The sequence below is a fragment of the Rana temporaria genome, chromosome 6 (genome assembly GCF_905171775.1).
Source record: "Rana temporaria chromosome 6, aRanTem1.1, whole genome shotgun sequence".
In the NCBI taxonomy this organism is placed as follows: Eukaryota; Metazoa; Chordata; class Amphibia; order Anura; family Ranidae; genus Rana; species Rana temporaria.
Genome location: NC_053494.1, coordinates 97,050,380 through 97,075,591, shown reverse-complemented (window position 1 = coordinate 97,075,591; position 25,212 = coordinate 97,050,380). Strand labels below are relative to the sequence as shown.

The following is a 25,212-nucleotide window of genomic DNA, read 5'->3' as shown; positions in this document are numbered from 1 at the left end:
TAATTTACAAAGCAGTCCAACGCCGCCCCCCCCCCCAGCTACATCACTAGCCTAGTCCCAAAATGCCAACCTAATTGTTCTTTGTCTCTCTCTCAAGACCTCCTGCTCTCTAGCTCCCTCCTCCCATGCTCGCCTCCAGGAGTTTTTTCCAGAGCTTCTCCAATACTATGGAACTCCTTACCCCCAATCTGTCAGATTTATCTCCTACTCTATCCTACAACTTTATTTTCATTTTCTCCATCAGCTTATCCCCCACAGTTGTTATCTTGTTTCACTTGACCCCCTCTTCTAGATTGTAAGCTCTAACGAGCGAGGCCCTCTGATTTCTCCTGCACTGTCTGTCCTCATGTTGTAAAGCGTTTTTGGCGCTATATACATCCTATATAATACAGCATTTTCACCAAAGCTGCAACAATTTTAGAGTCCTCATTTGACCTGGTTTGGAGATCGGTCTACTAAAAAAAGTCATATGCAGAGTGGCATGGGACTACATGAGAGCGGTCTTGCAGGCAATAGGCCTGGGTCCACTCTTATCCCCGACCTAATCCTTTCACTATACGTGGGCCCATCGGCTAAAGTCTGGGTAAACAACACTGTCGAATGTCTTCCCCATACGGAACAAGACAAGGGTGCCCCCTATCCCCCATTCTCTTTGTGCTCACGCTCGAACCATTCCTCCGTAAACTGAGGTTCAACCCAGATATTCAGGGAATCCGAGCGCCCACGAAGGAATGTAAGTATGCCGCTTTTGCAGACAACATATTGCTATTCCTAACAAACCCAGTGACTACTTTACTGATGCTATTGTCAAAATACATTTTTTAACATATTTTTACCTCAATCTCTAGTAGCCCAATGCAAAAACATTTCTAATTCCAATGGAAATGTGAATCAATCGCATACCTGGGTATACAGCTTCCATCCAAGCTCTCAGACTTGTATACTGCGAACCATCTCCCCCTCCTTAATAGACTGACTTCCGACCTCAAATCCTGGAACAAACCAATATTCTCTTGGTTTGACAGAGTGGCAATACTAAAAATGAACGCTCTACCGAGAATGCTCTACATATTAGACCATTTCTGTACAGCTCCCACCTGCCTTCTTCAAAACGTACAGAAGTATTTGTTCCAGATTCCTCTGGGGAGAACGAAAACCCAGAATAAGTTACTACTAACCCGTCCAAAGCGACTTTGAGGCATAGGCCTCCCAGACTTCCTAAACCAGGGATCCTCAAACTACGGCCCTCCAGCTGTTGTAGAACTACACATCCCATGAGGCATTGTAACACACTGACATTCACAGACCTGACTAGGCATGATGGGAATTGTAGTTCCTGAAAAACTGGAGGGCCGTAGTTTGATGACCCATGTCCTAAACTATCACACAGCTACCCACCTCACAAGGATAGTGGACTAGAATGTACTCACTTCAAAAAGACTGGGTTTCCCTGGAAGCATCTTTCACAAACCTGCGACTGGACTCTCTCCCATGGATCTCCCCATGACACATCCCTCCAGTTGTACAAAACCACCTCTTAATAGGACATAACCTTGACTGCTTTCGCTGGGCATGTCACAAAACTTCCATCTCTTCTGTTCCCAGACCGCTCACACCGGTTAAATTAAACCCTGACTTCCCACCAGGAATGCATGGCCATTTTCTCAGACAATTGGCCACATGATCACATGAGGACACATCAGTTCTTTCACCAGAATAAACTCCTATCCACTTCCCAGCTATCCACCCAATTGGAAAAACCACATATCCCCCTTCTCCACCACTCACCCATACCACATAACTCCTAGCACAAATCACTAGTGATGCATATGATCAACGCAGCAAAACTGTGTATTCCCTTTATACTGGAACTCAACTCGAACACCCACACTCAAAGAATGGTTCCTCATCCTCAGAATCCACAAAGTGGCGGAAATGGAAAAACGTATCCACATCGCACGTGACACCACGAAATTTACCAAAAATTAGGTTGTTGGTCACACTACCCGACAACACCTGAATACACTAACATACTGAACCCATCTACTCGACAACCTGAACGGTAATAGACCTCACCCATTGTACATCGTTTCCCACTTCCACCATTCTCCACTCCCCTTTCTGTCACTCCTCCCCCTCTCGAGCCACTTAACAACACACACTTATCCACTAAGTAGGAGCTCCCCCTCAAAACGTGCACAACCACGGGAAGTCAGACGTCCTCCCTTCCCTGCCCCCAATATCCCTCATCAATCCCACCCCCCCCCCCCTCATTCCTTCAAGACAGCATTTTACTCCTTTTAGGTCTTCCGCCTACTTACCCACACACAAACACCACCTATCTAAATCATGCTATGCCAATCCTCCTTTCCCAATTACAAGGCCCTGGACCAAGACATGGCTCTCTACCTTACTTCTGACCACACTTCCAATCATTTGAAAGTACGCTACATTGATACCTCACGTCAGACTAGACTCATCTCCATAACACAGATCTTGGAAACAAAGCTCTTATTGCACCGTCTCTAGTTCTCCCTCTAAGTTTTTGTTCTCTGCTAAATTTCAATATGCCTAGACTAACAAGTTGGGGCCTAACCCCTTACCACACACATAACTTTGTAGTGTACGCTGTTTTTTACTGTGATAGTCTTTGGCCTTGTAATTCCCCAATGTGTACCTGTTGTTCAAGATAATTGTCAATGCTTCTTATTTTTCAATGAAATACATTTCCGGGGAAACAGTCGTATGGCAATTTCCACAGCTGTGTTTGCTGCTGGATGTTACTTTGTAGTATCTGCAGAAGTGTGTTTTTTTTTTCTTGACTGCAAACTATTTGAATCCCACAACAGGAAGTTCTACATATTTTCAAACCCTTTCTTCTGTTTTTTCCCCCCACCCTTAAAATAGTGTTGCACACAACTTAAGCACTTTAAAAACAAAAAGAATCCAGTAAAGCAGGAATTCTTTAAAGAATGCCATGAATAGTTGTTAGTAATATTACTTCTAAAAAAGTGAACAGGAAAAAGTAAATTAAAATTGATAATCCAGGGCTAGTGTCGCTGGCAAGTCACATTTTGAAGGATGCAGGAAAGAAACAAAAAATTAATAGATAGTGGTTAATAGCCTGAATAAACTGGGGATGGATTAGCCATTAGACGTGAAGCCAAGCCATGGATAAAACGGTATCGTTTGTTGTCCACAATATAAAATAAAGTTGAGTTAAAGGCAAACTATACTACTCTGGTGATCCTGGGCATTGATGAGCTATAGACATTCAGTCCAACAACTGCTTAGTGCTTACTGTTTAGTTCTTTCAGTTGATGTAGGTGTATGGTGGTGACCGTTTACAACACTACCAAAGCACAAGTATAGAGGGAGAAAAGTGGCCCACTGAGAATTGCATATAAAGGGGCGGCAAGGACTGGCACATGTCTGAACCTAGTCTTACTGTGCAAGAATAGCAGCCTACTTACGCTAAACTTGGCGGGCAATAAGGAGGTGATATGTAAATGCGGTTGTGTCCATTGCATGTGGTATGCTTGTGAAACTGCATTTACCAGTAAACGTAATTTCTGTTTTTTATTTGCTGGAAATTGAAGAAAAAAAATTAGAGGTTGTATTGGTTACTCAACTATTTTAATGTTTTTTTGTATTTGTTTTCTTTCCAGGCAGAAAAAGTTCATGAATTGAATGAAGAGATTGGAAAACTGTTGGCCAAAGCTGAACAGCTGGGAGCTGAAGGAAATGTTGAAGACTCCCAAAGAATTCTGTTGGAAATGGAAAGAGTTAAGGCTAGGAAAAGAGAGGCTGAGGTTGGTAATCAATTATAAATGTATACATAGCTTCATAATTGGCTTGGTTGAATTGAGATCAGTTTTCGTTACACACCACCTGGATTTTTCAAAGCAAAGCTGTGTGGGGTCCCCCCCCCCAGGGGCCAATAGTTATACATGTTGCATATTCTTCTTGTTCACACATCAAATGTCTCATAGTGCCATGGCTACTATAGAGATATACTCTCTATCTTTATGACCACGTACTATACATGTTAAGTTGAATAACAATGATCATCTTGCTGCAATGGCATCTGAAAGTTAGTGGGATATATTAGGCATCAAGTAAACATGTCTCCTGAAGTTTTGAAAGCAGAAAAAATGGGCATCACCGTTTTGTGTATGGGGGCTGCATGGCTACAGATTAGTCAGGATGCCCATGCTGACCCGTGTCCACAGCTAGAAGCGCCTACAATGGGCAAGTAAGTATCAGAACTGGACAATGGAAGAAAGTGGCCTGGTCTGAGGGTAACAGGAATTGAGATATAGATAAAGTGTTTGTGCTGTTTCATCTTAAAGGATCACTTTTTTTTAGCTAAATAGCTTCCTTTACCTTACCTGCAGTACTGGTTTTTATGTCCTCATTGTTCGTTTTTGCTTTGAAGTAGCTGTAATTCTGCTGTGATCTCCACATTTCCTGCTTGTCTGGCTCCTTATGGAAAATTTCATGGCAGCTTTTCACTGTGGTCCAAGCTGTGTGTCTAAAATTCCTCAGAACCAATCAGATTCATTTTAAAAACAAAACACTGCCCTGGATTTGTTTGTTTTTGTTCTGTGGGTCTCTTTACTTCACAGAAACATAAAACCAGTTTAAAAACGAAAGTAAAACTACAGGCACATTATATGATTGAATTTAATCTATTTTTAATCATTTTTAAAAGGAATCAGTTAACTATTATGTCTCTATACCCTGTAAACAGTCATTTCAGCAAAAAAAATGTTTTCCTTTAGTGACCCTTTAATGCACACTTTAATACTTTAGCCAATAAAAAAACTATTTCCTTTTGTGCTTTCTGAAACTTTCATATTGTATGTTTTTGAAAGTGTAACTTTTCACTGCCTGATCTGCTCAGCACTTGGGTGCATCAAATTGGAGTTTCATATGACCATTGTACTCTATAACTGGGCCCACTCACATGGGCATTCATTCTGTCAGTTTTTCAGACCGATCCAGACTGAACCACAATGTATGTTTATGGGTGGGCGGATGTAAACAGATCTGTTTTTTTATTTAATTTTTTCTACTTTTTCTTTCTTTTTCCTTCATTTGATTTTTGAGTAGTTGTTGAAGAAACCAATCTTGGGTGACAAAATAACAAAACAACTTTGCTTATAATGGATATCTTTCTAAATAGGAAAGGATGCAGCCTTACAGATCTCAATGAATACTGATATAGGCAGATAAAAACAGATGATCATTAGTTTACATCCGCCTACCCATACAATGTGCTCCAATCTGGTACTGACCGCCTATGTGGAAGGGCCCTAATGGGAATCCACTTGTGTTCTTCGCAAAAACCTAACTGAAGTGATGACACTTGTGAAAGGGTACTTGGAGATCTGTTATAAAATGGCATCTTCCAAGCAGCCAACCGGTTTTTGTAGAAGAAGCCTGGAGTGCTAGCAGGGGACCCCAGAAGATGAGGTTTTGCACAGAGCAGGGAAGTATACCATGTTTATTTATTTTAATAGCAAAATCAGGACATTACAATCACTTTAAGCATTACAATGTGTACTTGTGTGGCCTGTTAAAGGGGTTGTAAACCCTTGTGTATTTTCACCTAAATGCTTCCTATGCATTCAGGTGAAAAAAAAAACACCTGGCAGTGACCGGCCATCCGCCCCACTTTTTCCTTACCTGAGCTATGTATTTCTGTTGGCAGAGACGTGATTGTCCTCTCTCCACGGGCCCCGTCTCTTGATTGGATAGATTGATGGCAGCGCAACCATTGGCTCCCACTGCTGTCAATCAAATCCAATGTCTCGTGGGGGGGGCAGGTTCAAGTCCGGCATTCGTGTCTATAGTCCCAAATGCTGAACTCGGGAGAGCGCCCGAAAGGTAACCCCTCAGGAGCGTTATAACTAATTTCTCATAATATAGTGGATTGAACTCATTTTGTGTATGCCATTTGAAAACCATAGCTGGCTGTGAATTCAAATTAATATTTTTGAGCAGCGTTCCGTGCCTACATGACTTTTATATCATGAAATCCACCTTTTCTTGGGAACCGCTCTGCGTTTAAAGCTTTTTTGACTTGAAACCTCAACATTTCTGGTATTTAGATTTAACACTTTTTCAATATAATTGGTAAGGCTGTCCATAAACTTGAATGTAATTTTGGGACACACGGGCATGATTCAAATTCTGTTCGGGGATTTCAGCATGTTGCACACCTGCAAGCTTTAAATTATTTTTTTTGGATAGCGTAGGGAAGGGTTAACACCCCCTGTAGCGTTTTGTTTTGCTGTGTCCCTGTTCAGAAGATTTCACCTCACTTTCTGTCCCATGACAATTGGATTTTTAAATTTTGGGTTGTTGTGGAAACAAGGATTGGTGATAAAGCATCAGTGGAGGTACCTTTTCCCCATCATTTTTTACGGGAGTGAATTTCCCTTCCTAGGGGTAGATTTCCTCTCGCTTCCTGTTGTCTCCTTCCGTATGTAAGTAGGAGATGTTTGTAACTAGGGGACCGCCTGTAAAGTGAAGATTCCCAGTGCCGAGCTGCTTCTTTGATGCTTTAAAAATTAAAATAAAAATTAATAATTCACATTGAGCAGGTATGCAGATGAAAACCTTTGTCAGACTTTCGTTGTGTGCATACATTTCCAAGGTCAGTACCTCACAATATTGAAGCCAGAAGGTACAATCGGTTAACTGATAAAGCAATTGCAACCATTTCACATATAAGCACAGTCATTTTCTGGAGGAGACCAGCAATTGCAGCCCACACTTTTCTATTATGTAGCCTGTGCAGACTCCATCTGACTGGTAGGAAGACATATTGGTTGTCAAGTTGCAATACTGATGCTACTAGATTTGGTTTCAATGATTATTGGTTAGGAAAGGTTAAGACTCGGGCTAAATCACCTGTATGATCTTTCTCTGTTTACATAAACTGCTGGATTTAACAAGAGAGTAAGCTCTGTGTTTATGTATGGTAACCTTGCCAGCCTTAACCTCCTCCTCCTTTTTTCTTCTTTTTTTTTCTTTACATATGCAGGATGAATATCGCAATTCAATGCCTGCCTCCAGCTTCCAGCAGCAGAAGCTTCGTGTTTGTGAAGTGTGTTCTGCATACCTTGGACTGCATGACAATGATCGTCGACTTGCAGATCACTTTGGTGGGAAGCTTCACCTAGGATTTATACTGATTAGAGAAAAACTTGATCAAATGAGAGTAAGTATGTACTCAAATAAGTGAAACCGAAAAGTGTAACCCGAGAAAGTTCGGCTATACGCAATGTAATGGAAACTTTGTGGGGGGGAGTATCTAGAATCTCCTGAGGTTAGATTGCTGTTTGTGGTTTCTTCCAATTTCCAATTGCCTGCGTTCTCAATTTCTTTGCTGTTTATGCCTGTTTCATCTGTCAACAGATGGGTGAAAAATTAACAAGCGGAACTTCCATGTGAATTTGGGCCTTACTGTGATAAAAAAGGCAAGATGAAATCTGTGCAATAAAATCATAAACGGCAATAAAAATCTAATCTAGCTTATACCCCTTCCCAGGGATCGACAAATCCCGGGCGCCAGGTCGCCATGGCGACTAGAAATAGTGTCCTGGCGACTTGGCTTGGAAGGTGGGCTGGTGCCATCTGGTGGTGAGCTGTTGGTATTACAAGTTATTACCACCAGATGTGAGCTGGCGCCATCTGGTGGTGGCCGTTGGTATTACAAGTTAAGCATTACAAGTTAAACAGCAATTCTAATGTCATTTTTCACTATTTTCACTGCCATCTTCTTCCCTCTAATTAGAACCCCCAAACATTATATATATTTTTTATCCTAACACCCTAGAGAATAAAATGGCGATCGTTGCAATACTTTCTGTCACGCCGTATTTGCGCAGCGGTCTTACAAGCGCACTTTTTTTGGGGAAAAAATTACACTTTTTTTTAGACTACAGTAAAGTTATCCCCATTTTTTTTAATATATTATGAAAGATAATGTTACGCCGAGTAAATTCATACCCAACATGTCACGCTTCAAAATTGCGTTTGACCACCGTTTACATATGCGGGCGCTGCTCACGTATGTGTTCGCTTCTGCGCGCAAGCTCGTCGGGACGGGGTGCGTTTTCTGGCTCCTAACTTTTTTAGCTGGCTCCTAGATTCCAAGCAAATTTGTCAACCCCTGCCTCTTCCCCACTCTTTTCAAAACAAAAAAGGGTTGTCGGGAGTAGAGTGTTGATCAATACTGGAACAGCTTTTTTTTTTTTTTTTTTTTTTTTTTTTTTTACTTTACTACAGTTCGGCACAATTTGTATATATTCCGCAGGTCAAGTGGTTAAAGCATATAAGAATAAGGGAATATCTATGCTGACCCATTTTCAGACAGTCTTGGTCATAGCAAAATATTGAAAGCTTCTACTTTTATAAGCCTACACTTGGGTTAGGCAACTTTTGAGCGCAGTGTGGCAAAATGTTTTCAAAGAAATTGAGCATGCTCATTTTTATAAAATGTCAACTTCACTCTCTCAATTGCGAAAAGGATTTTTTATAAAGAAAATGCTGTAAACTACTTTGGTAGTGAGAAAATAACATCCTGTACTCTCGCGTCTCAGATTGGCTCCATCTCAAGCAACTCTGCACCTCAGTTGAGCCCCAATTCATGCACTTTTACACCTCGGATCACTGTCCCCCCTGCAAATCTGTTTCACCACTGTAACCCCCTGTACCTCTGGCCCACCACTGTACCCACCTGCTTTTCTGTTCCACATCTGAACCCCTCCTGCGCTTCTGTTTCACCGCTGTACCCTTTTCTGAGCTATGATGTGCAGAGTGGTGGAAGGAAGCATCTAGCTATATTGGCAGACTCATCCGGCTAATCCACCTCTCGCATCCAGCACACATGCTTGTATGTAATGTCACATACCAGCATATGTATTGGATAGGCAATGATGAGCTCAGGTCAGGGGCATGTTCTGAAAGCAGTGGGCCTGTTTGCAGGACCATAAGTTGGGCCCCTGCAGCTGAGAAAAAGTGTTTGGGTGTGAATTTTTCTTTTTTTATTGCACTGAAAACGGTCTGTGGCTTAAAGGGACACAGAGTGCAGGGGTTCCATAGTAAGTAAAGCAAAGATTCAGGAGTAATTTCAACGTTTCCCGAAGCTCAACAGTAATTCCACAAACTGACACCTGATTTGTGGGTTTTCTCAATCACAGTGAAATCCCTTCCTCCTTTCTAAGATTGGTAGTGGCAACCAAGCGGATCATCTTCCTCCAGATTGTGGACGGGGCTTGCAGGACTGTGATTGGCTTTAGCAGTGGCCAAGACAGTTGTCGTCATCCTGGAAACAGGGACTGCCCCCCCTTAGCAGAACAGCACCCAATCTCTTCCCTATCACAAAAGCTGACGATCGCAGCTACAGCAGAGTTTAAGAACCAAACAATGTTTCCTGTCTTTTACAGTGCCTCCCTCTCAGTGCAGGAGCAGTTTGGGGAATTCTGAAATTGGAATGAATTAGTGTCTCACTGACACTTCCCTGCGCTGCTCTGCTGATGGGGAAGGAGTCAAGTGCTGGCAAAAGAGGCTTTGCTGGCGGCACCAGTACCGGGGGTTGCCTACACCAGACACAAGCTTGCCTGCTCTGTGTAATGTAGAGCAGCTCCAATCCTCCTCCTAGAGCCCCTCATTGGAGCTCCTGGCCCCTCAATCCTGCCAAGTGAACCCACAGCAAGCAGATTGCTATGGGGGCACCCAAGCTGCTGCTCTGTGTGCCCACGGAGCCGAGGCCCGGCCCCTCCCCCTTTCTCCTCATTGGCTCACTGACTTTTACGCCAATGGCGCCTACTGCTGTTTTAGCCAATGAGGGAGAGTCCCGAACATCACTGGATCTAGAGGGGGCTTGGGTAGGTATGAGGGGGGGGGGGGGATTGCTGTGCACAGAAGGTGTTTTTGAGATGGTCACATAGATCTACCGTGTTTTCTTGTCTTTCTCCAAAGCCCTATGTCTAGTAGCTGTCTCTGGCTGCGTTCCTCTGTTATCACCCTGACATAAGAGCAGCCAGAGTTTGCAGTTGGGGGAGGTTGCTATAAATTGGCACAGCTCTGGATCATACAACAGAGACAGCCGAGAGTCTCTACCTATGTGTAGAGGGGATGTGTGCCTTTCCTCCAATCGGCTGTCTTGGATGTGTGCTCAGGCTTCTCGGCAGATATGCATGTAATGCTTATATAGGGATTTTATTTTTTATTTCTGTGTATCATCTGAGGCAGTTAACCTCAATGTGAGGGTTTCATCTACTTTAAAATTGGCATTCTTTTTTCCCCACAAATAGAGCTTTCTTTTGGTGGTATTGATCATCTCTGCGTTTTTTTTTTTGTTTTGTTTTTTCACGATAAACAGAGCCACAATTTTGAAAAAAAACCCACTATTTTGTACTTTTTGCTAGAATATCCCCATATTTTTTTAAATATTTAAAGCTCCATTTTCTCAGTTTAGGGCAAAATGTATTCTACATATTTTTGGTGATAAAAATCACAGTAAGCGTGTATTGATTGGTTTGTGCAAAAGTTTTTTCATATCGTCTACAAAATAGGGGATAGATTTATTGCCTTTTTTTTTTTTTCCCACTAGTAATGGCGGCGATCTGTGATTTTTATCGGGACTGCGACATTATGGCTGACACTTTTGACACATTTTGGTGGTCATTGGCATTTATACAGCGATCAGTGCAGACTGACCTAGAGGAAATGGCAGATCGTGGTTCCTAGCTATTAGGAATTCGCAATCTGTCATTCCTAACAGAACAGGCGGTTGTGTGTTTACCCGCTTAAGGACCCCCTTTCCTAGTGTCAGTGATCGTCTGTTCCTTGTCATAGGGAATGAGTATCAGTGACGTGCCAGGCCACGCCCCCCTACAGTAATAATCGCACACTGGGCACACTTGACCCCTATAGTGCAGCCTAGTGGTTAACCCCCTTCACTGCCACTGGCATTTTCACAGTAATCGGTGCATTTTTATAGCACTGATCGCTGTAAAAATGACAATGGTCTCAAAAATGTGTCAAGTGTCTGCCTTAATGTCGCAGTCACGATAAAAATCGCTGATCGCCGCCATTACTAGTAAAAAAAATTAAAATATAAAAAATACCATAAAACTATCCCCTATTTTGTAGACGCTATAACTTTTGCGAAAACTGATCAATAAACGCTTATTGCGATTTTATTTAAAAAAAAAATTAACAAAAATGTGTCGAATAAATATCGGCCTAAACTGAGGAAAAAAAAAATTTTTATATCATTTTTTGGGGGATATTTATTATGGCAAAAAGTAAAAAATATAGTTTTTTTTTTTTGTTTTTTTTTTCAAACTTGACACGATTTTTGTTTATAGCACAACAAATAAAAACCGCAGAGTTGATCAAATGCCACCCAAAGAAGGCTCTATTTGTGGGGAAAAAAGGACGCCAATTTTGTTTGGGAGCCACGTCGCACGACGCAATTGTCAGTTGAAGCGACGCAGTGCCGAATCGCAAAAAGTGGCCTGGTCCTTTGGCTAGAAAATGGTCCGGGGCTTAAGAGCTTACACAAACATGCGCGTCCCTGTTCTGCCTCTCGTGCCCACGGCTGGCACTCACTGCCGGTTACAAGGATTCGCACCCCCGCGATGCAGCTTGTGCTTGCTATCCCACTTAAAGGAGCCGACGTACCACTATGACGGCTCGCAGGATCGTGCCGACCTGCCACTGTATTACGGCGGCTGGTTAGCAAGCGGTTAATGGAAATTTTCACAGGTAAGTGTACATTTTTTTATTTTTTTAAGTTGGCAGCTGCAGTATTTGTAGCTGCTGGCTTTTAAAAAAATAAATAAATTCTGATGAACCCCCTCTTTAAAAATGGCATGGGCAGGAAGGAGGTGAAAGTGTCCGGTATTGAGGTGGTTAAAGCGAAACTAAACCCATCAATTTAAGTTTCAAAAAAACGTTATGGAAAATTATCACACTGCTCGTGCTGTCAACCAAACTGTCAATCAAGTAGCTGGTGTCATAACTGATCACAAATGGCAGTTCCAGATCAGAAGCGAAGATGGCAGCTTCTGGTAAGTATAAGGAGGGTTTACTTCTAATTGTATGCTAAATGTGTACGTGTGTTGCTTGCCCTTCTTAGTAACACTTGTAAACACTTGTGCTGAAAAATCTAGTCTGCCATTACTAAACTGTTCTACAACTGCTATTATGTAGCTGTTGTGCTATTTCTTTTCGCAAATATTTCCTCAATTACCAGTAACAAGTATGCAAGTCAGATGTTCTGATTTCCCTGGCTGCATGCTTGTCTGAGTGCATTGACATCTAAAATACTTGCATTTCATGAAGTCTGCCTTTTTAGATTTATCACGGTACATACGATATATACTATAGTAATTTGGTATTGTTGAATGACCAAACGTAGAAAGTAGGGTTGTCCTGATACCGAGCATTTGCCCGAGTACTTGTACTTGGGCAAATGCTCCCGATGCTTCACCCGATACTTGTACAGTCAGCGGGTGATCAGTGCGTGGGGAAGTTACAAACACAGATCACCGCTGTATAGATTTAAAAGTCATTTCTCTGTTTTGCTGCAGTTTCTCTCCCTCTGTGTCCCCCTCGGTGTTTCCTTCTCCCTCTGTGTCCCCCTCGGTGTTTCCTTCTCCCTCTGTGTCCCCCTCGGTGTTTCCTTCTCCCTCTGTGTCCCCCTCGGTGTTTCCTTCTCCCTCTGTGTCCCCCTCGGTGTTTCCTTCTCCCTCTGTATCCCCCTCGGTGTTTCCTTCTCCCTCTGTGTCCCCCTCGGTGTTTCCTTCTCCCTCTGTGTCCCCCTCGGTGTTTCCTTCTCCCTCTGTGTCCCCCTCGGTGTTTCCTTCTCCCTCTGTGTCCCCCTCGGTGTTTCCTTCTCCCTCTGTGTCCCCCTCGGTGTTTCCTTCTCCCTCTGTGTCCCCCTCGGTGTTTCCTTCTCCCTCTGTGTCCCCCTCGGTGTTTCCTTCTCCCTCTGTGTCCCCCTCGGTGTTTCCTTCTCCCTCTGTGTCCCCCTCGGTGTTTCCTTCTCCCTCTGTGTCCCCCTCGGTGTTTCCTTCTCCCTCTGTACTCCTCCTCCACCCCCTGGAACTGTCAGGATGGAGAGCGGAGGTAAATCCGGCTCCTTACTGTTCCGAATGGACAGAGTCGGTGATTACTGACTCTGTCCATTCACATAACTGAAACATCGTAAACTGTCCATTCATTTTCAGTGCAGCGGATGCTGCTGAGAAAGGGACTGGGGAATATGTGTCCCTTTCCCCGTCTCAGAGGGGAGATGTCAGAGATCTGTTAAAACCCCACCAAAGCCCCCCAACAGGGCTGATAAAAAAAAAATTGCAATAAATTAAAAAAATAAAATGTAAATAATAAACGAACACACTGACAATCCACTACCCCCCCCCCCCCCAAAAAAAGAATATCACTGTAAAAAAAAACAGCGCCACTGTCACGTGAAAAAAAAAAGTGTCGGTATTCGGTATCGGCGAGTACTTGAAAAAAAGTATCGGTACTTGTACTCGGTCTCAAAGTGGTATCGGGACAACCCTAGTAGAAAGCATCATTATAATTTCTGATTTATCATAGTTTATAAATGGTTGTGAACTACCATTTTATAGAAGTAAGTGAAAGCTGTTAAATATATTTTTTTCACAAATTTAGAAAGCTGTCGCAAGCAAGCAGGAGAAACGAAACCAGGAACGCTTGAAGAGACGAGAGGAGCGGGAAAAGGAAGAGCGAGGGGGAAAGAGGTTAGTAGTTCAAAACATTGTGTAATTTTGTTTTTAATAGAAGTGTTAAGCCAAAACTACAACCCAATAAAATGAAGACTTTAATGGGGTTTTGTAGTTTCTGTACGTTATCCAGTCACTTCAAACGGAGTAAAACTTTTTCACATTTTTATGCTACAGTCTTATTCTATTATTTTCCTTAAAATTATACAAACTATTCCCCATAATGACAACGTGAAAGAAGTTTGTTTAAAATCTTTGCAAATTTAAAAATGAAAAAATCCACATGTACACAAGTATTCACATATGCTCTATTTTGTTGAAGCACCAGTGGCACATATTGCAGCCTCAAGTCTTTTGGAGTATGATGCTACAAGCTTGGCACACTGATTTTTGGACAGTTTCTCCCATTCTTCTTTGCAGGACCTCTCAAGCTCCATCGTTGGATGGGGTGCGTTGGTGCACAGCCATTTTCAGATCTCTTTAGAGATGTACAATCGCATTCAAGTCTGTGCTCTGGCTGGGCCTCTCGAGGACATTCAGAGTTGCTCCTAGCCACTCATGTTGACTGTGTGGTTAGGGTCTTTGTCCCAGTCCGAGGTTCAGAGTGCTCTGGAGCAGGTTTTTATCGAGGATGTCTCTGTACATTGCTGCATTCATATTTTCCTTGATCCTGACTAAAGCTGCACGATTCTGGAAAAAATGAGAATCGCAATTTTTTTATATATATATATATATATATATATATATATATATATATATATATATATATATATATATATATATATATATATATATATATATATATATATATATATATATAATGAAGATCATGATTCTCTCGCGATTCTCAACATTTTATTCCGTTATTTTCAACACAAAGCGGAGCTTATGTGGTTAAATACAGTATATGTAAATCTAACAGACTGTTTACATGTTAAATTTTAAAAGCCGCAGCAAACCTGTTGACCTTACATGGTTGCTAATGTGAAAGAACTCTGATTTTTACATTTAACTAACTAAATATGAAAATCAGAGGTGTTCTGTCACATTTGCAAGCATGTAAGGTTTGCTGCTGCTTTTAAAATTTAACAGCTCTAATCCTGACTAGTCTTCCAGTCCCTGCTGCTGAAAATCCCCACAGCATGATGCTGCCACCACCATGCTTCACTGTAGGGATGGCATTGGCCAGGTGATGAGTGGTGCCTGGTTTCCTCCAGACATGACACTTGCCTTTCTGGCCTAAAGAGTTACATTTTTGTTTCATCACACCTGAGATTTTTTTTCTCATGGTCTGAGTCCTTCAGGTGCCTTTTGGCAAACTCCAGGAGGGGTTTCCGTCTGGCAACTCTACCATACAAACCTGATTGGTGGAGTGCTGCAGAGATGGTGGTTCTTCTGGAAGGTTCTTACAAACTTTTTTTCTTTTTACGAAAGATGGCGGCCATTGTGCTCATTGGGATCTTCAATGCTGCAGAAATTTTTCTGTGCCTTGATACAATTCATGACTTGATTTGTGCTCCGACATGCACTGTTACCTGTGGGAACTTGTATAGACAGGTGTGTGCCTTTCCAAATCTTTTTCTTTTTCAATCAACTGAATTTACCACAGGCGGACTCCAAGTTGTATCAACAACTCCAAGGATGATCAGTGGAAACGGGATGCATCAGAGTTTAATTTTGAGTCAAAACTGAATACTTATGTACATGAGATTTATTTTTGTGTGATTGCGTTTTTATCTTTGAAAATGTATAAACAAACTTCTTTCACGTTGTCATTATGGAATATTGTTAGTAGAATTTTGAGGAAAATATTGAATTTAAAGCGGAGTTCCGGCCACAATTTCACTTTTTAAATATAAATACCCCTGTAATACACAAGCTTAATGTATTCTAGTAAAGTTAGTCTGTAAACTAAGGTCCGTTTTGTTAGGTTGTTACAGCATTTAGACACTTTATAAAATAGAAATTGACTGGGGCCATCTTAAGTGTGGGCATCATGAAGCCAGACTGTATAACTTCCTGGATTTCAGCCTTGCAGATCTCGCACATGCTCAGTGCTGCACAAGCAACGTAATAGTTTTCAGATCAGGTTTCAGCACCTGTACTGTCCAAGTCACATGATTCTTCGAGACTGGGGAGTGCACAGACTCATGGAAAGTGACACCCACTACATTCCCAGGAGTCTGTGCGGTGAAGCTTAAGCACCTAGGTGCAGGAAGTGGGAAGATTAACTATTCTGCCTAGCAACAACACTTTGAAGGCATCTAAAAAAAAAAAAAAAAATTCTTAAAGGACTAATGACATTTTTTTAAAACTACTGATGTAATGTTATATTTATGGGTGGAACTCCACTTTAATCAATTTTGGAATAAGGCTGTAACATAAAAAAATGTGAAGCTCTGTTTTTTGTTGTAGTGAAGTCTGATTGCGGCACTTAACCACTTCATTACTGGGCACTTAAACCCCCTTCCTGCCCAGACCATTTTTCAGCTTTCAGCGCTGACTCATTTTGAATGACAATTGCGCGGTCATACAACACTGTACCCAAATTATATTTTTATAAATTTTTTCCCCACAAATAGAGCTTTATTTTGGTGGTATTTGATCATCTCTGCGATTTTTTTTATTTTTTGCGCTATAAACAAAAAAATACTGAAAATTTTGAGAAAAAAAACACAATATTCTTGACTTTTTGTTATATTATCCCAATTTTTTTTCTTCAAAAAATAGATTTTTCCTAGGTTTAGGCCGATACGTATGCTTCTACATATTTTTGCTACAAAATTGCAATAAGCGTATATTGATTGGTTTGCGCAAAAGTTATAGCGCCTACAAAAAAGAGGATGGATTTTTTTTTTTTTTTTTACAAGTAATGGTGGCGATCTGCGTATATTTTTGTTTTTTTTAGTTAGGCCTGCGATATTGCGGCAGACATATCGGACACTTTTGGGACCATTCACATTTATACAGCGATCAGTGCTATAAAAATGCACTAATTACTGTATAAATGTGACTGGCAGGGAAGGGGTTACATGTATTCCCTGGGTGTGTTCTACTGTGTGGGGGGAGGGGACTGACTGGGGGAGGTGACCGATGCTGTGTCCCTATGTACAAGGGACACAGCATCGGTCTCTCTCCCTGACAGGACGTGGAGCTCTGTGTTTACACACAGAGCTCCACGTCCCTGCTGTCACCGCCGGTCGCGTGTACCTGGCCGCCAGGCACGCGCATCTCAGCGGTGCGCCGGGCAGTTGAGAGCTGCGCTGTGGACATCTTTCGTCTACAGCGCGGGTCTCAAGTGGTTAAGAACCCTTGTTCTTTAGGCACAGCTGAATTTGTTACTTGGTATGATGTCTCTGTAACTTTGAAATGGATGATTTGCTGTGAACAATGCACTATTCAACTTCTATAAACTTACTGTAATGTCACAGTCAGCCTTTATACATCTGCTATAACTTATTGTTTTTATGCTTTAAAATTGCGCACACTTGTGGAATGGCGCCAAACTTTGGTACTTGGGTTTAGGTAAATGTGAATGCAAAATGTAATGTTTATTATAATAAGGTTTGAACATGCACTATAGAAACGGATTTTCAAGTCATAGTCTTGACTAATGCCATTTTAGTAGACTAAATTAACACGGCTAATCGGCCACTCTGTTTGATATTGGATGTGGGATGGGAATAGACAGCACTGGTAAAATTGAGCACTGTAACTGATCAGTGCCATGTTACAGCATAAATTGCATGTTCAGTGTATGTGATCTGCTAGCAATGTTCCATGGAGAAGATTTAGTACTGGTATGTTTAGCACTGTAAAATGTGTGCACCTGAAAGTTCCTTTCCAAAGCTGAGCAGTGAATCATTGGCCTTGGGTATAGCTGTGTATTGGTGTGCAATAATAGGCGTGAACATGCACTCACAAACACTGACATAAAGAAGTTCCATTTAAAGATGACAATTTGCAGCTTCAATGTCCCAGGCCCTGGAGTACCTAAATTGGCTTGGCTCATGCTGTGTCATTTTCCCATACTATGGGGTTGATTTACTAAAACTGGAGAGTGCAAAATCTAGTGCAGCTGTACATAGAAGCCAACCGGCCTCCATTTTTTTGTCAAAGCTTCGTTGAAAATGCTGACATTAGAAGCTGATTGGCTACCATGTGAAGCTGCACCCTTTAGTAAATCAGTTCCTGTGTGTCCACTTTAGCTGTCTGTCAAAGAACAACCTAGCTACCACAAGTGCTCTCGGAGCAGAAAGTTGCTATTGCAGATTAGGGTGCTTTAATTTAGTAGTTCACGTTGTGAGTAATGCAAGGCAGCTGCAAGCATTTAATTAGTAATATAGGGTGTTTTTTACATTTCATATACTTTGCTCTGAAACGCAATGTGTTTCTCTCCTAGATCGCGTTCAAGGGATCGGCGACGACGAAGATCACGATCCACTTCTCGTGACAAACGAAGATCAAGATCAAGGGACCGACACAGGCGACATCGTAGTCGATCAGGAAGTCGTAACAAAGGTTACCATGGCAGTTCTAGAGATAAGGATAAGGAGAGGGCAAAAAAATAACTACTGCAAGAGGATTGCAAAGGTAATGTGCAACACATAAACCTAATGGGCTTTGCTTATAAACTGAGAGGTGTTGTTCTACAAATTATGATTAAAAGTTAATGGTTTCCCTCACCTGGATGCATCGGTAATATCTGATTTTATACTAGGTACAAAAGGCAGTACATGGATACTGACCCACCTCCCATATGTACATTACACCCTTAACCAGTTCAGGCCCACCCACCGCACTTATACCGCCCACCCCAGCACAAGACGATGAGCGGGTCCCGGACAATGATTTATGGCTGGGACACGCTGAGTGAATGACAGAAGAACTCTATTGGCAAACACAGGGCTCTCTACTGAGTACAGTGATGTGGCTTTTTTTTCTACCTGTATAAAGCAGGGAGATAAAACTCTTACGTTGCTTAGTAACAGTTAACCATTTGATTTCTCCTGGCTGTAAACCCCTTTCCAACCAGTGTCATTGTACTAATGACAATGTATTGGCACTGATCATTTCACTGGTGATATCGGTGTCGCTGCACTATCAGTCCCACTATAAGTTGCTGATCACTGCCATTACTAGTATATATAAAACCAAATTTCAGTATTTATACTATAGTTTGTAAACACTAGAACTTTCAATCAAGACAATTAAACAGGGACTGCAGTCTGCTTACATAATTTGTACTAAAAACATCTTTGCCATTCTGAAGCTTCCTTCCAACCACTTTGCATATTTGATATATACTGTGATACTATACTTGCCAAATATGCTGCAGAAATCGCCTCGCTAAATCTGGCTGCATCCATTTTAACTCCAGCTCTGCGGTCCTCATTGGCCCTCTTATGACTCATGTGAGAGAGTGCTGTGTGCATGAGGCCATAACCCCTAGGCCTTTTTACCAGACAAACAGGAATTGGGCTGTATAAGGTATTTACTGGCAGAAAAAAAAAAATGAATATCCGAAGTTAAAACCACAAGGGCAGAAGATTTAATAGATGGAAAGATGAAAAAAATTAAGTTCCACTTTAATATAAGATTTTTGGTATTATTTGTTTTTTTGTTTTTTACCAAAGACATGAAGCAGAATATATTTTCGATTACATTTTATGAAGAAACTAGAAAATTGTTTGGGCATGTTTTTTATAGCAGAAAGTGTAAAAAAAAAAAAAAAACACTTTAATTTGGGAACAGCATTGCATGGCCACACAATTGCCAATTAAACTAGTGCAGTGCTGAATAGCAAAAAAACGCCCTGGTCATGGAGTAGGTAAAACCTTCTGGAGCTGTGGTGGTTAAAATACTAAAACAAATTTTTAGGGTTATTTATCTAAATTTTTCATTGTCAAAGAGCCTTGAGGTCATTCCAGCGATATCCTGGGAATGGCAAGTAGTCACAATTGTGGGGAAAAAAGTAGCTTCTGAAAATGTTGGCTTGTCTGAGAAAATTTTGAAGTCTATATAAAGTGTGTGTGTGTGTGTGTGTGTGTGTGTGTGTGTGTGTGTGTATGTATGTATGTGTGTGTGTGTGTGTGTGTGTGTATGTGTATATATATATATATATATATATATATATATATATATGTATATATATATGTATATATATATATATATATATATATATATATATATGTATATATATATGTATATATATGTATATATATATATATATATATATATATGTATATATATATGTATATATATATATGTATGTATATATATATATATATATATATATATATATATATATATATATATATATATATATATATATATATATATATATATATATATTCTCTGTACAAACCAAAAGTTTGGACACACCTTCTCATTCAAAGAGTTTTCTTTATTTTCATGACTATAAAAATTGTAGATTTACACTGAAGGCATCAAAACTATGAATTAACACATGTGGAATTATACATAACAAAAAAGTGTGAAACAACTGAAAATATATTTCATATTCTAGGTTCTTCAAAGTAGCCATCTTTTGCTTTGATTACTGCTTGGCACACTCTTGGCATTCTCTTGATGAGCTTCAAGAGGTAGTCACCTGGCGCAGCACCCCATCACTCTCCTTCTTGGTCAAATAACCCTTACACAGCCTGGAGGTGTGTTGGGGTCATTGTCCTGTTGAAAAATAAATTATGGTCCAACTAAACGCAAACCGGATGGAATAGCATGCCACTGCAAGATGCTGTGGTAGCCATGCTGGTTCAGTATGCCTTCAATTTTGATTAAATCCCCAACAGTGTCACCAGCAAAGCACCCCCATACCATCACACCTCCTCCATGCTTCACGGTGGGAACCAGGCATGTAGAGTTCATCCGTTTACCTTTTCTGCGTCGCACAAAGACACGGGGGTTGGAACCAAAGATCTCAAGTTTGGACTCATCAGACCAAAGCACAGATTTCCACTGGTCTAATGTCCATTCCTTGTGTTCTTTAGCCAAAACAAGTCTCTTCTGCTTGTTGCCTTTCTTTAGCAGTGGTTTCCTAGCAGATATTCTAACATGAAGGCCTGATTCACACAGTCTCCTCTTACCAGTTCTAGAGATGTGTCTGCTGCAAAAGGTGGCTACTTTGAAGAACCTAGAATATAAAAAAATTTCAGTTGTTTCACACTTTTTTGTTATGTATAATTCCACATGTGTTCATAGTTTTGATGCCTTCAGTGTAAATCTACAATTTTCAGAGTCATGAAAATAAAGAAAACTCCTTGAATGAGGTGTGTGTCCAAACTTTTGGTCTGTACTGTATGTATGCGTGTATAATAGATAGAGATAGATAGATAGATATATATATATCTATCTATCTCTATCTCTATCACACACATTTTTAATGTTGCACAAAGATAACCCTAAGACCACTTTCACACTGAGGCACTTTTAAGGCGCTTTCATGCTAAAAACAGCCCCTCAAAACCCCACAAACTTATTTCCATTAAAATCAATACATGTTTTCACACTGGGGCAGTGTGCTGGCAGGGCTGTGAAAAACTCCCCTCTCCATTGAAATGAATGGAAAGCTCTTCAAAAGCGCTCAGTGTTTTTACTGGAAGTTTAGAAGCACTTTATGTGTTTAAGGTAGCCTAAGTAAATTCAAAATGCCATTTTTAAATTATTTAATTTAAGAGAAAAATCTATCCAAACCTGCCTAGCCCAATGTGAAAGTTCACTTTAGCACACAGGCCTGATTACTGCCAGACCTGTTGAATCAAGAAATCGCTTAAATGGAAAATGCCTGAAAAAGTGAAAAGATCTCAAAGCAACACACACCACGATCAAAATAAATTCAAGTACAGATGAGAGACAAAGTAATTGACATGTATCAGTATGGAAAGGGTTAAAAAAGCCATTTCTAAGGCTTTGGGATTCCAGCGAACCATGATGAGAGCCTTTATCCGCAAATTGAGAAAACTTGGAACAGTGGTGAACCCTCTCAGGAGTGGCCAGCCTACCAAAATCGCTCGAGGAGCACGACTACTGATCCAGGAGGTCATAAAAGAACTAACATCTAAAGAACTGCAAGCCTCACTTTCCTTTAGTAAGGTCAGTGTTCATGATTCAACAATAATAGAGACTGGGCAAAAATGGCATTCGTGGTGAAAGCCCCTGCTGACCAAAAAGAACAATGGCCCTTCTCGCATTTGCCAAAAAACATCTGTATTATCCCCAACATGGAAGAGAACAGCAGGACGTCCAGGGACATCCACCCGGCAGTTCAGGTCTGCGCTGCGGCCGTCTTTCGGTCATAGTGCGGATCTGAAGTGGTTAATTATTAATTTTAAATTCATATGAATCTATTGGTCATTATTGGCACCTTTTTTAGTGCAAGTAAAGCTCAAGAAAATGCAGTCTCTACCCATCTTTTGTATCATGTCTTCAATCTCTTGCCTAAACGTAAACACGCTGCTAATGGTATTTACAAAATTTCCATTTGGTGCACCTGTAGCAGACCTGATACAGGAGATGGTCAGACTGCAGGCATGATGCAATTAGATCAATGTGGCCTCACCAGTGTGCCCAACAGATGCAGCATCATCAGTGCCCGGATCAGATCGGTGCTCTTCTCCTTTGTCACGGAGCTGAATTTGAATTGCCTGGGACGGGCGGCCGTAGTAACAAAGTTCTGCCTCCAATGATGCATGTTGCACTGATTCAGTTTTCCGGCATTGGATCAGTGTGCCATCTCACAGGAGGCTGGACTTTGTTACAGTGGCTGTTGAACAATTCAGCTCCATGACACAGCGGGAGATCGCCACTCTGCATCACAAGGAGAGGAGGAGGGAGGGGAGGGCTCTGACTGGGGCACTCCAGGATGACGCCCCCACAATGTGCGGCACCCAGGTCGGACCGTCCCCCTCTTCGGTGCCATTATTGTAGGGCCGAAACAACAAATCGATTAATCGACAACTAATCGATTATGAAATTAATCGATTACCATTTTCATAATCGATTAATCGGCCAGTAACATAATGGGGTTAAAAAAAAATAGCCCTTTATAGTACAAAAAGAGAAAATCCCCACTGTAAATATTACTTTCATTGTCCCACAGTAAAAAAATGAACCCCTTACAGTAGCGATTTGCTCTTTTTGTACTCATTTTAGTTTTTTTAACCCCCGTTATGTTACTAAACATCTCAGGCCTGGGTCACACCTCTGTGCTTTTTGCAGAAACACACTACAGTTCATTTACATGGTTTCACATCCATGATTTTTTAAGCTGTTGCGTATTTGGAAAGGGCAAGGATTTTTTTTAACGCAAAACGGTGCCATTTTATTTTTTTGGGTTCAATATACTTCAATAGAGAAGCTGCAGAAAAACATTTTTGTGGCAATTTGTGTTTTCTAATCTGCCCAAAAAAATAAAAAATGCAAATCGCAGCAATTATTAATTTTATTTTTTTTAAAGGTTATTAACCGATTATTCGATTAATCGAAACAATAATCGGTCAACTAATCGATTATGAAAATGATCGTTAGTTGCAGCCCTACATTATTGCCACCTTTTTGTCTTTCGACCAAATGAACGCCATTTTCGGACAATATGTTTTGGCGGCCGGGAATTTCAGTGTACCTCCTACTTTTCACACATTTCTTTGTAAAAAAAAAAAAAGTTTGAAGACCATTTTTTTTTTCTTCCACTTCACAATTCTATGCCACTTCGTGTTGGTCTATCACATAAAATTCCAATAAAATAGATTTGTTTTTGGTTGTAACATGACAATGTGGAAATGTCAAAGGGTATGAATACCTTTTCAAGGCACTATATATGCTCACTCCATCATTCAGTGTGATAATGACACGGCTGGTACAGTTTTGGGAAATGTTGATGCTTGCACAGCAGCCTTTGTTATTGCCTGTACTGCTGCATCGCTCTGTGCTGCTAGAAAGTAGCGTTACAACTGTCCAAGTCGGCAATGACTGATGGAGGGGAGAGTAAAGACGTTCGTCTGCCGCAGTGATGAGATTCTACTTTCTGTATACTCGTCTCAGTCCTTAGCACAGTCATCTGGCTAAGTGTTTAATGTCTGCTTTTTATTATGCTTGTAATGTATATCCAAAATAAGAATTGAGGTCCAAATTAAACAGTTTTCTCTCCAGCCAGATGGTGGAGCTCTAGGCTTTTTTATCCATTGAACTGCACACTTTCCCTTAACAGTGATAGAAAATGCTTGTTTGCCGAGATCAGTAGATCTTTGTACTGAAGTAGTAGGTAAGCCAAATTTACCACATAAAATGTTAATGATCTTTTTTTATATTGTTTTGGGGTTTACTGGCCCATTTAATATGTATCTATTTTTAAACTATTGTTGCTCTGTAAATGTAACTGTATGCATCTTTTTCTTGTAGATCAGCAGGGATCACACAGCAACGATAACGAAGTCTTTTGACTTTGCATCTGGAGAAAACCTGCACTGCATCAGATAACATACTTTGTGTTGTATTTTTAATCAATCGAGCAATGTTCTATAAATGACAATAAAGCTTTTTTTCTTACTGAAAGCTCACATTTGATAAATCCAATTTTTTTATTGTTTGAAAATAGCAATGTTATTAATTATATTCTGCTTGCCCTCCGTTGAAAGTAGTTGGTATACAATTAAATCATTTGTTTAGTGTACTCATTTTGTTTGTTGTGTTTTTTAGGGGACATGGATGGGGAAGTTGCATACGAAAAACTGTTAATGTAGTTTCATGTGATTTCAAGCTTATGTATTATCTGTTGAAATGTTTTGTCAATAGGAATATGCTTGCTGTAATAGATCAGCTACTCTTTACCTTTTTAAAAATGTACATTTAAGGTATGTTGAACAAGTTTGTCCAAGTATTTTTCAGGTTAAATCCATGCAAAATAAAAATACATGTGGGCAGTGTTTATGGAGGCAACAATGTTGTATGTTTCCTATGTTATCTATGGTGATTCAGAAAGATTCTGCAATACATTTACACATGTGTAAAACTGGTTCATAAACCTAGTGTATCTAAAGCCAAAATCATTTTCAATAGAATGTGAAAAGCTTGGAACACCCGTCAGGTTTTTTTATTGGAGGGATTTACCCTCTTGGTGATCATTGTCCCTGGCACTGTGAGGGTTTTTGAGTTCTCACCGGGACAGGAATAGGTCTTATGCTTGTTGCGGTGACAGCTGTTTGGGTTTTTTTTTTGTCTTTGGGACCGGAAATGAACAGTCATCCCAATGGGATGGCAAAATATAAACTTGACAGGTACCACCCCTGTGTCATCCCACGTCCTACTCTATCCAAAATGGGGAACAATGTTTTGGCCTTACATATACTTTAATGATCCGTAGATGCATCGGATAGAATGTTTGTGTGGTAGAGAATTGAATGGTGTTTTTGAATGGAAGCCT

At 40.7% G+C, this 25,212-nt stretch overlaps 1 protein-coding gene across 1 annotated transcript in view; it reads left to right on the top strand.

Moving 5' to 3' along the window:
* Positions 1-24,462, top strand: part of LUC7L (LUC7 like) — a 49,474-nt gene extending 25,012 nt beyond the window's left edge. The window contains exons 5-9 of the mRNA XM_040357038.1: positions 3,669-3,812; positions 7,055-7,231; positions 13,705-13,793; positions 18,178-18,368; positions 24,192-24,462. Coding sequence (XP_040212972.1) covers positions 3,669-3,812; positions 7,055-7,231; positions 13,705-13,793; positions 18,178-18,346 — 579 coding nt within the window. The 3' untranslated portion in view covers positions 18,347-18,368; positions 24,192-24,462. The remainder of the gene's footprint in view (positions 1-3,668; positions 3,813-7,054; positions 7,232-13,704; positions 13,794-18,177; positions 18,369-24,191) is intronic.
* Positions 24,463-25,212: the final 750 nt, after the last annotated feature.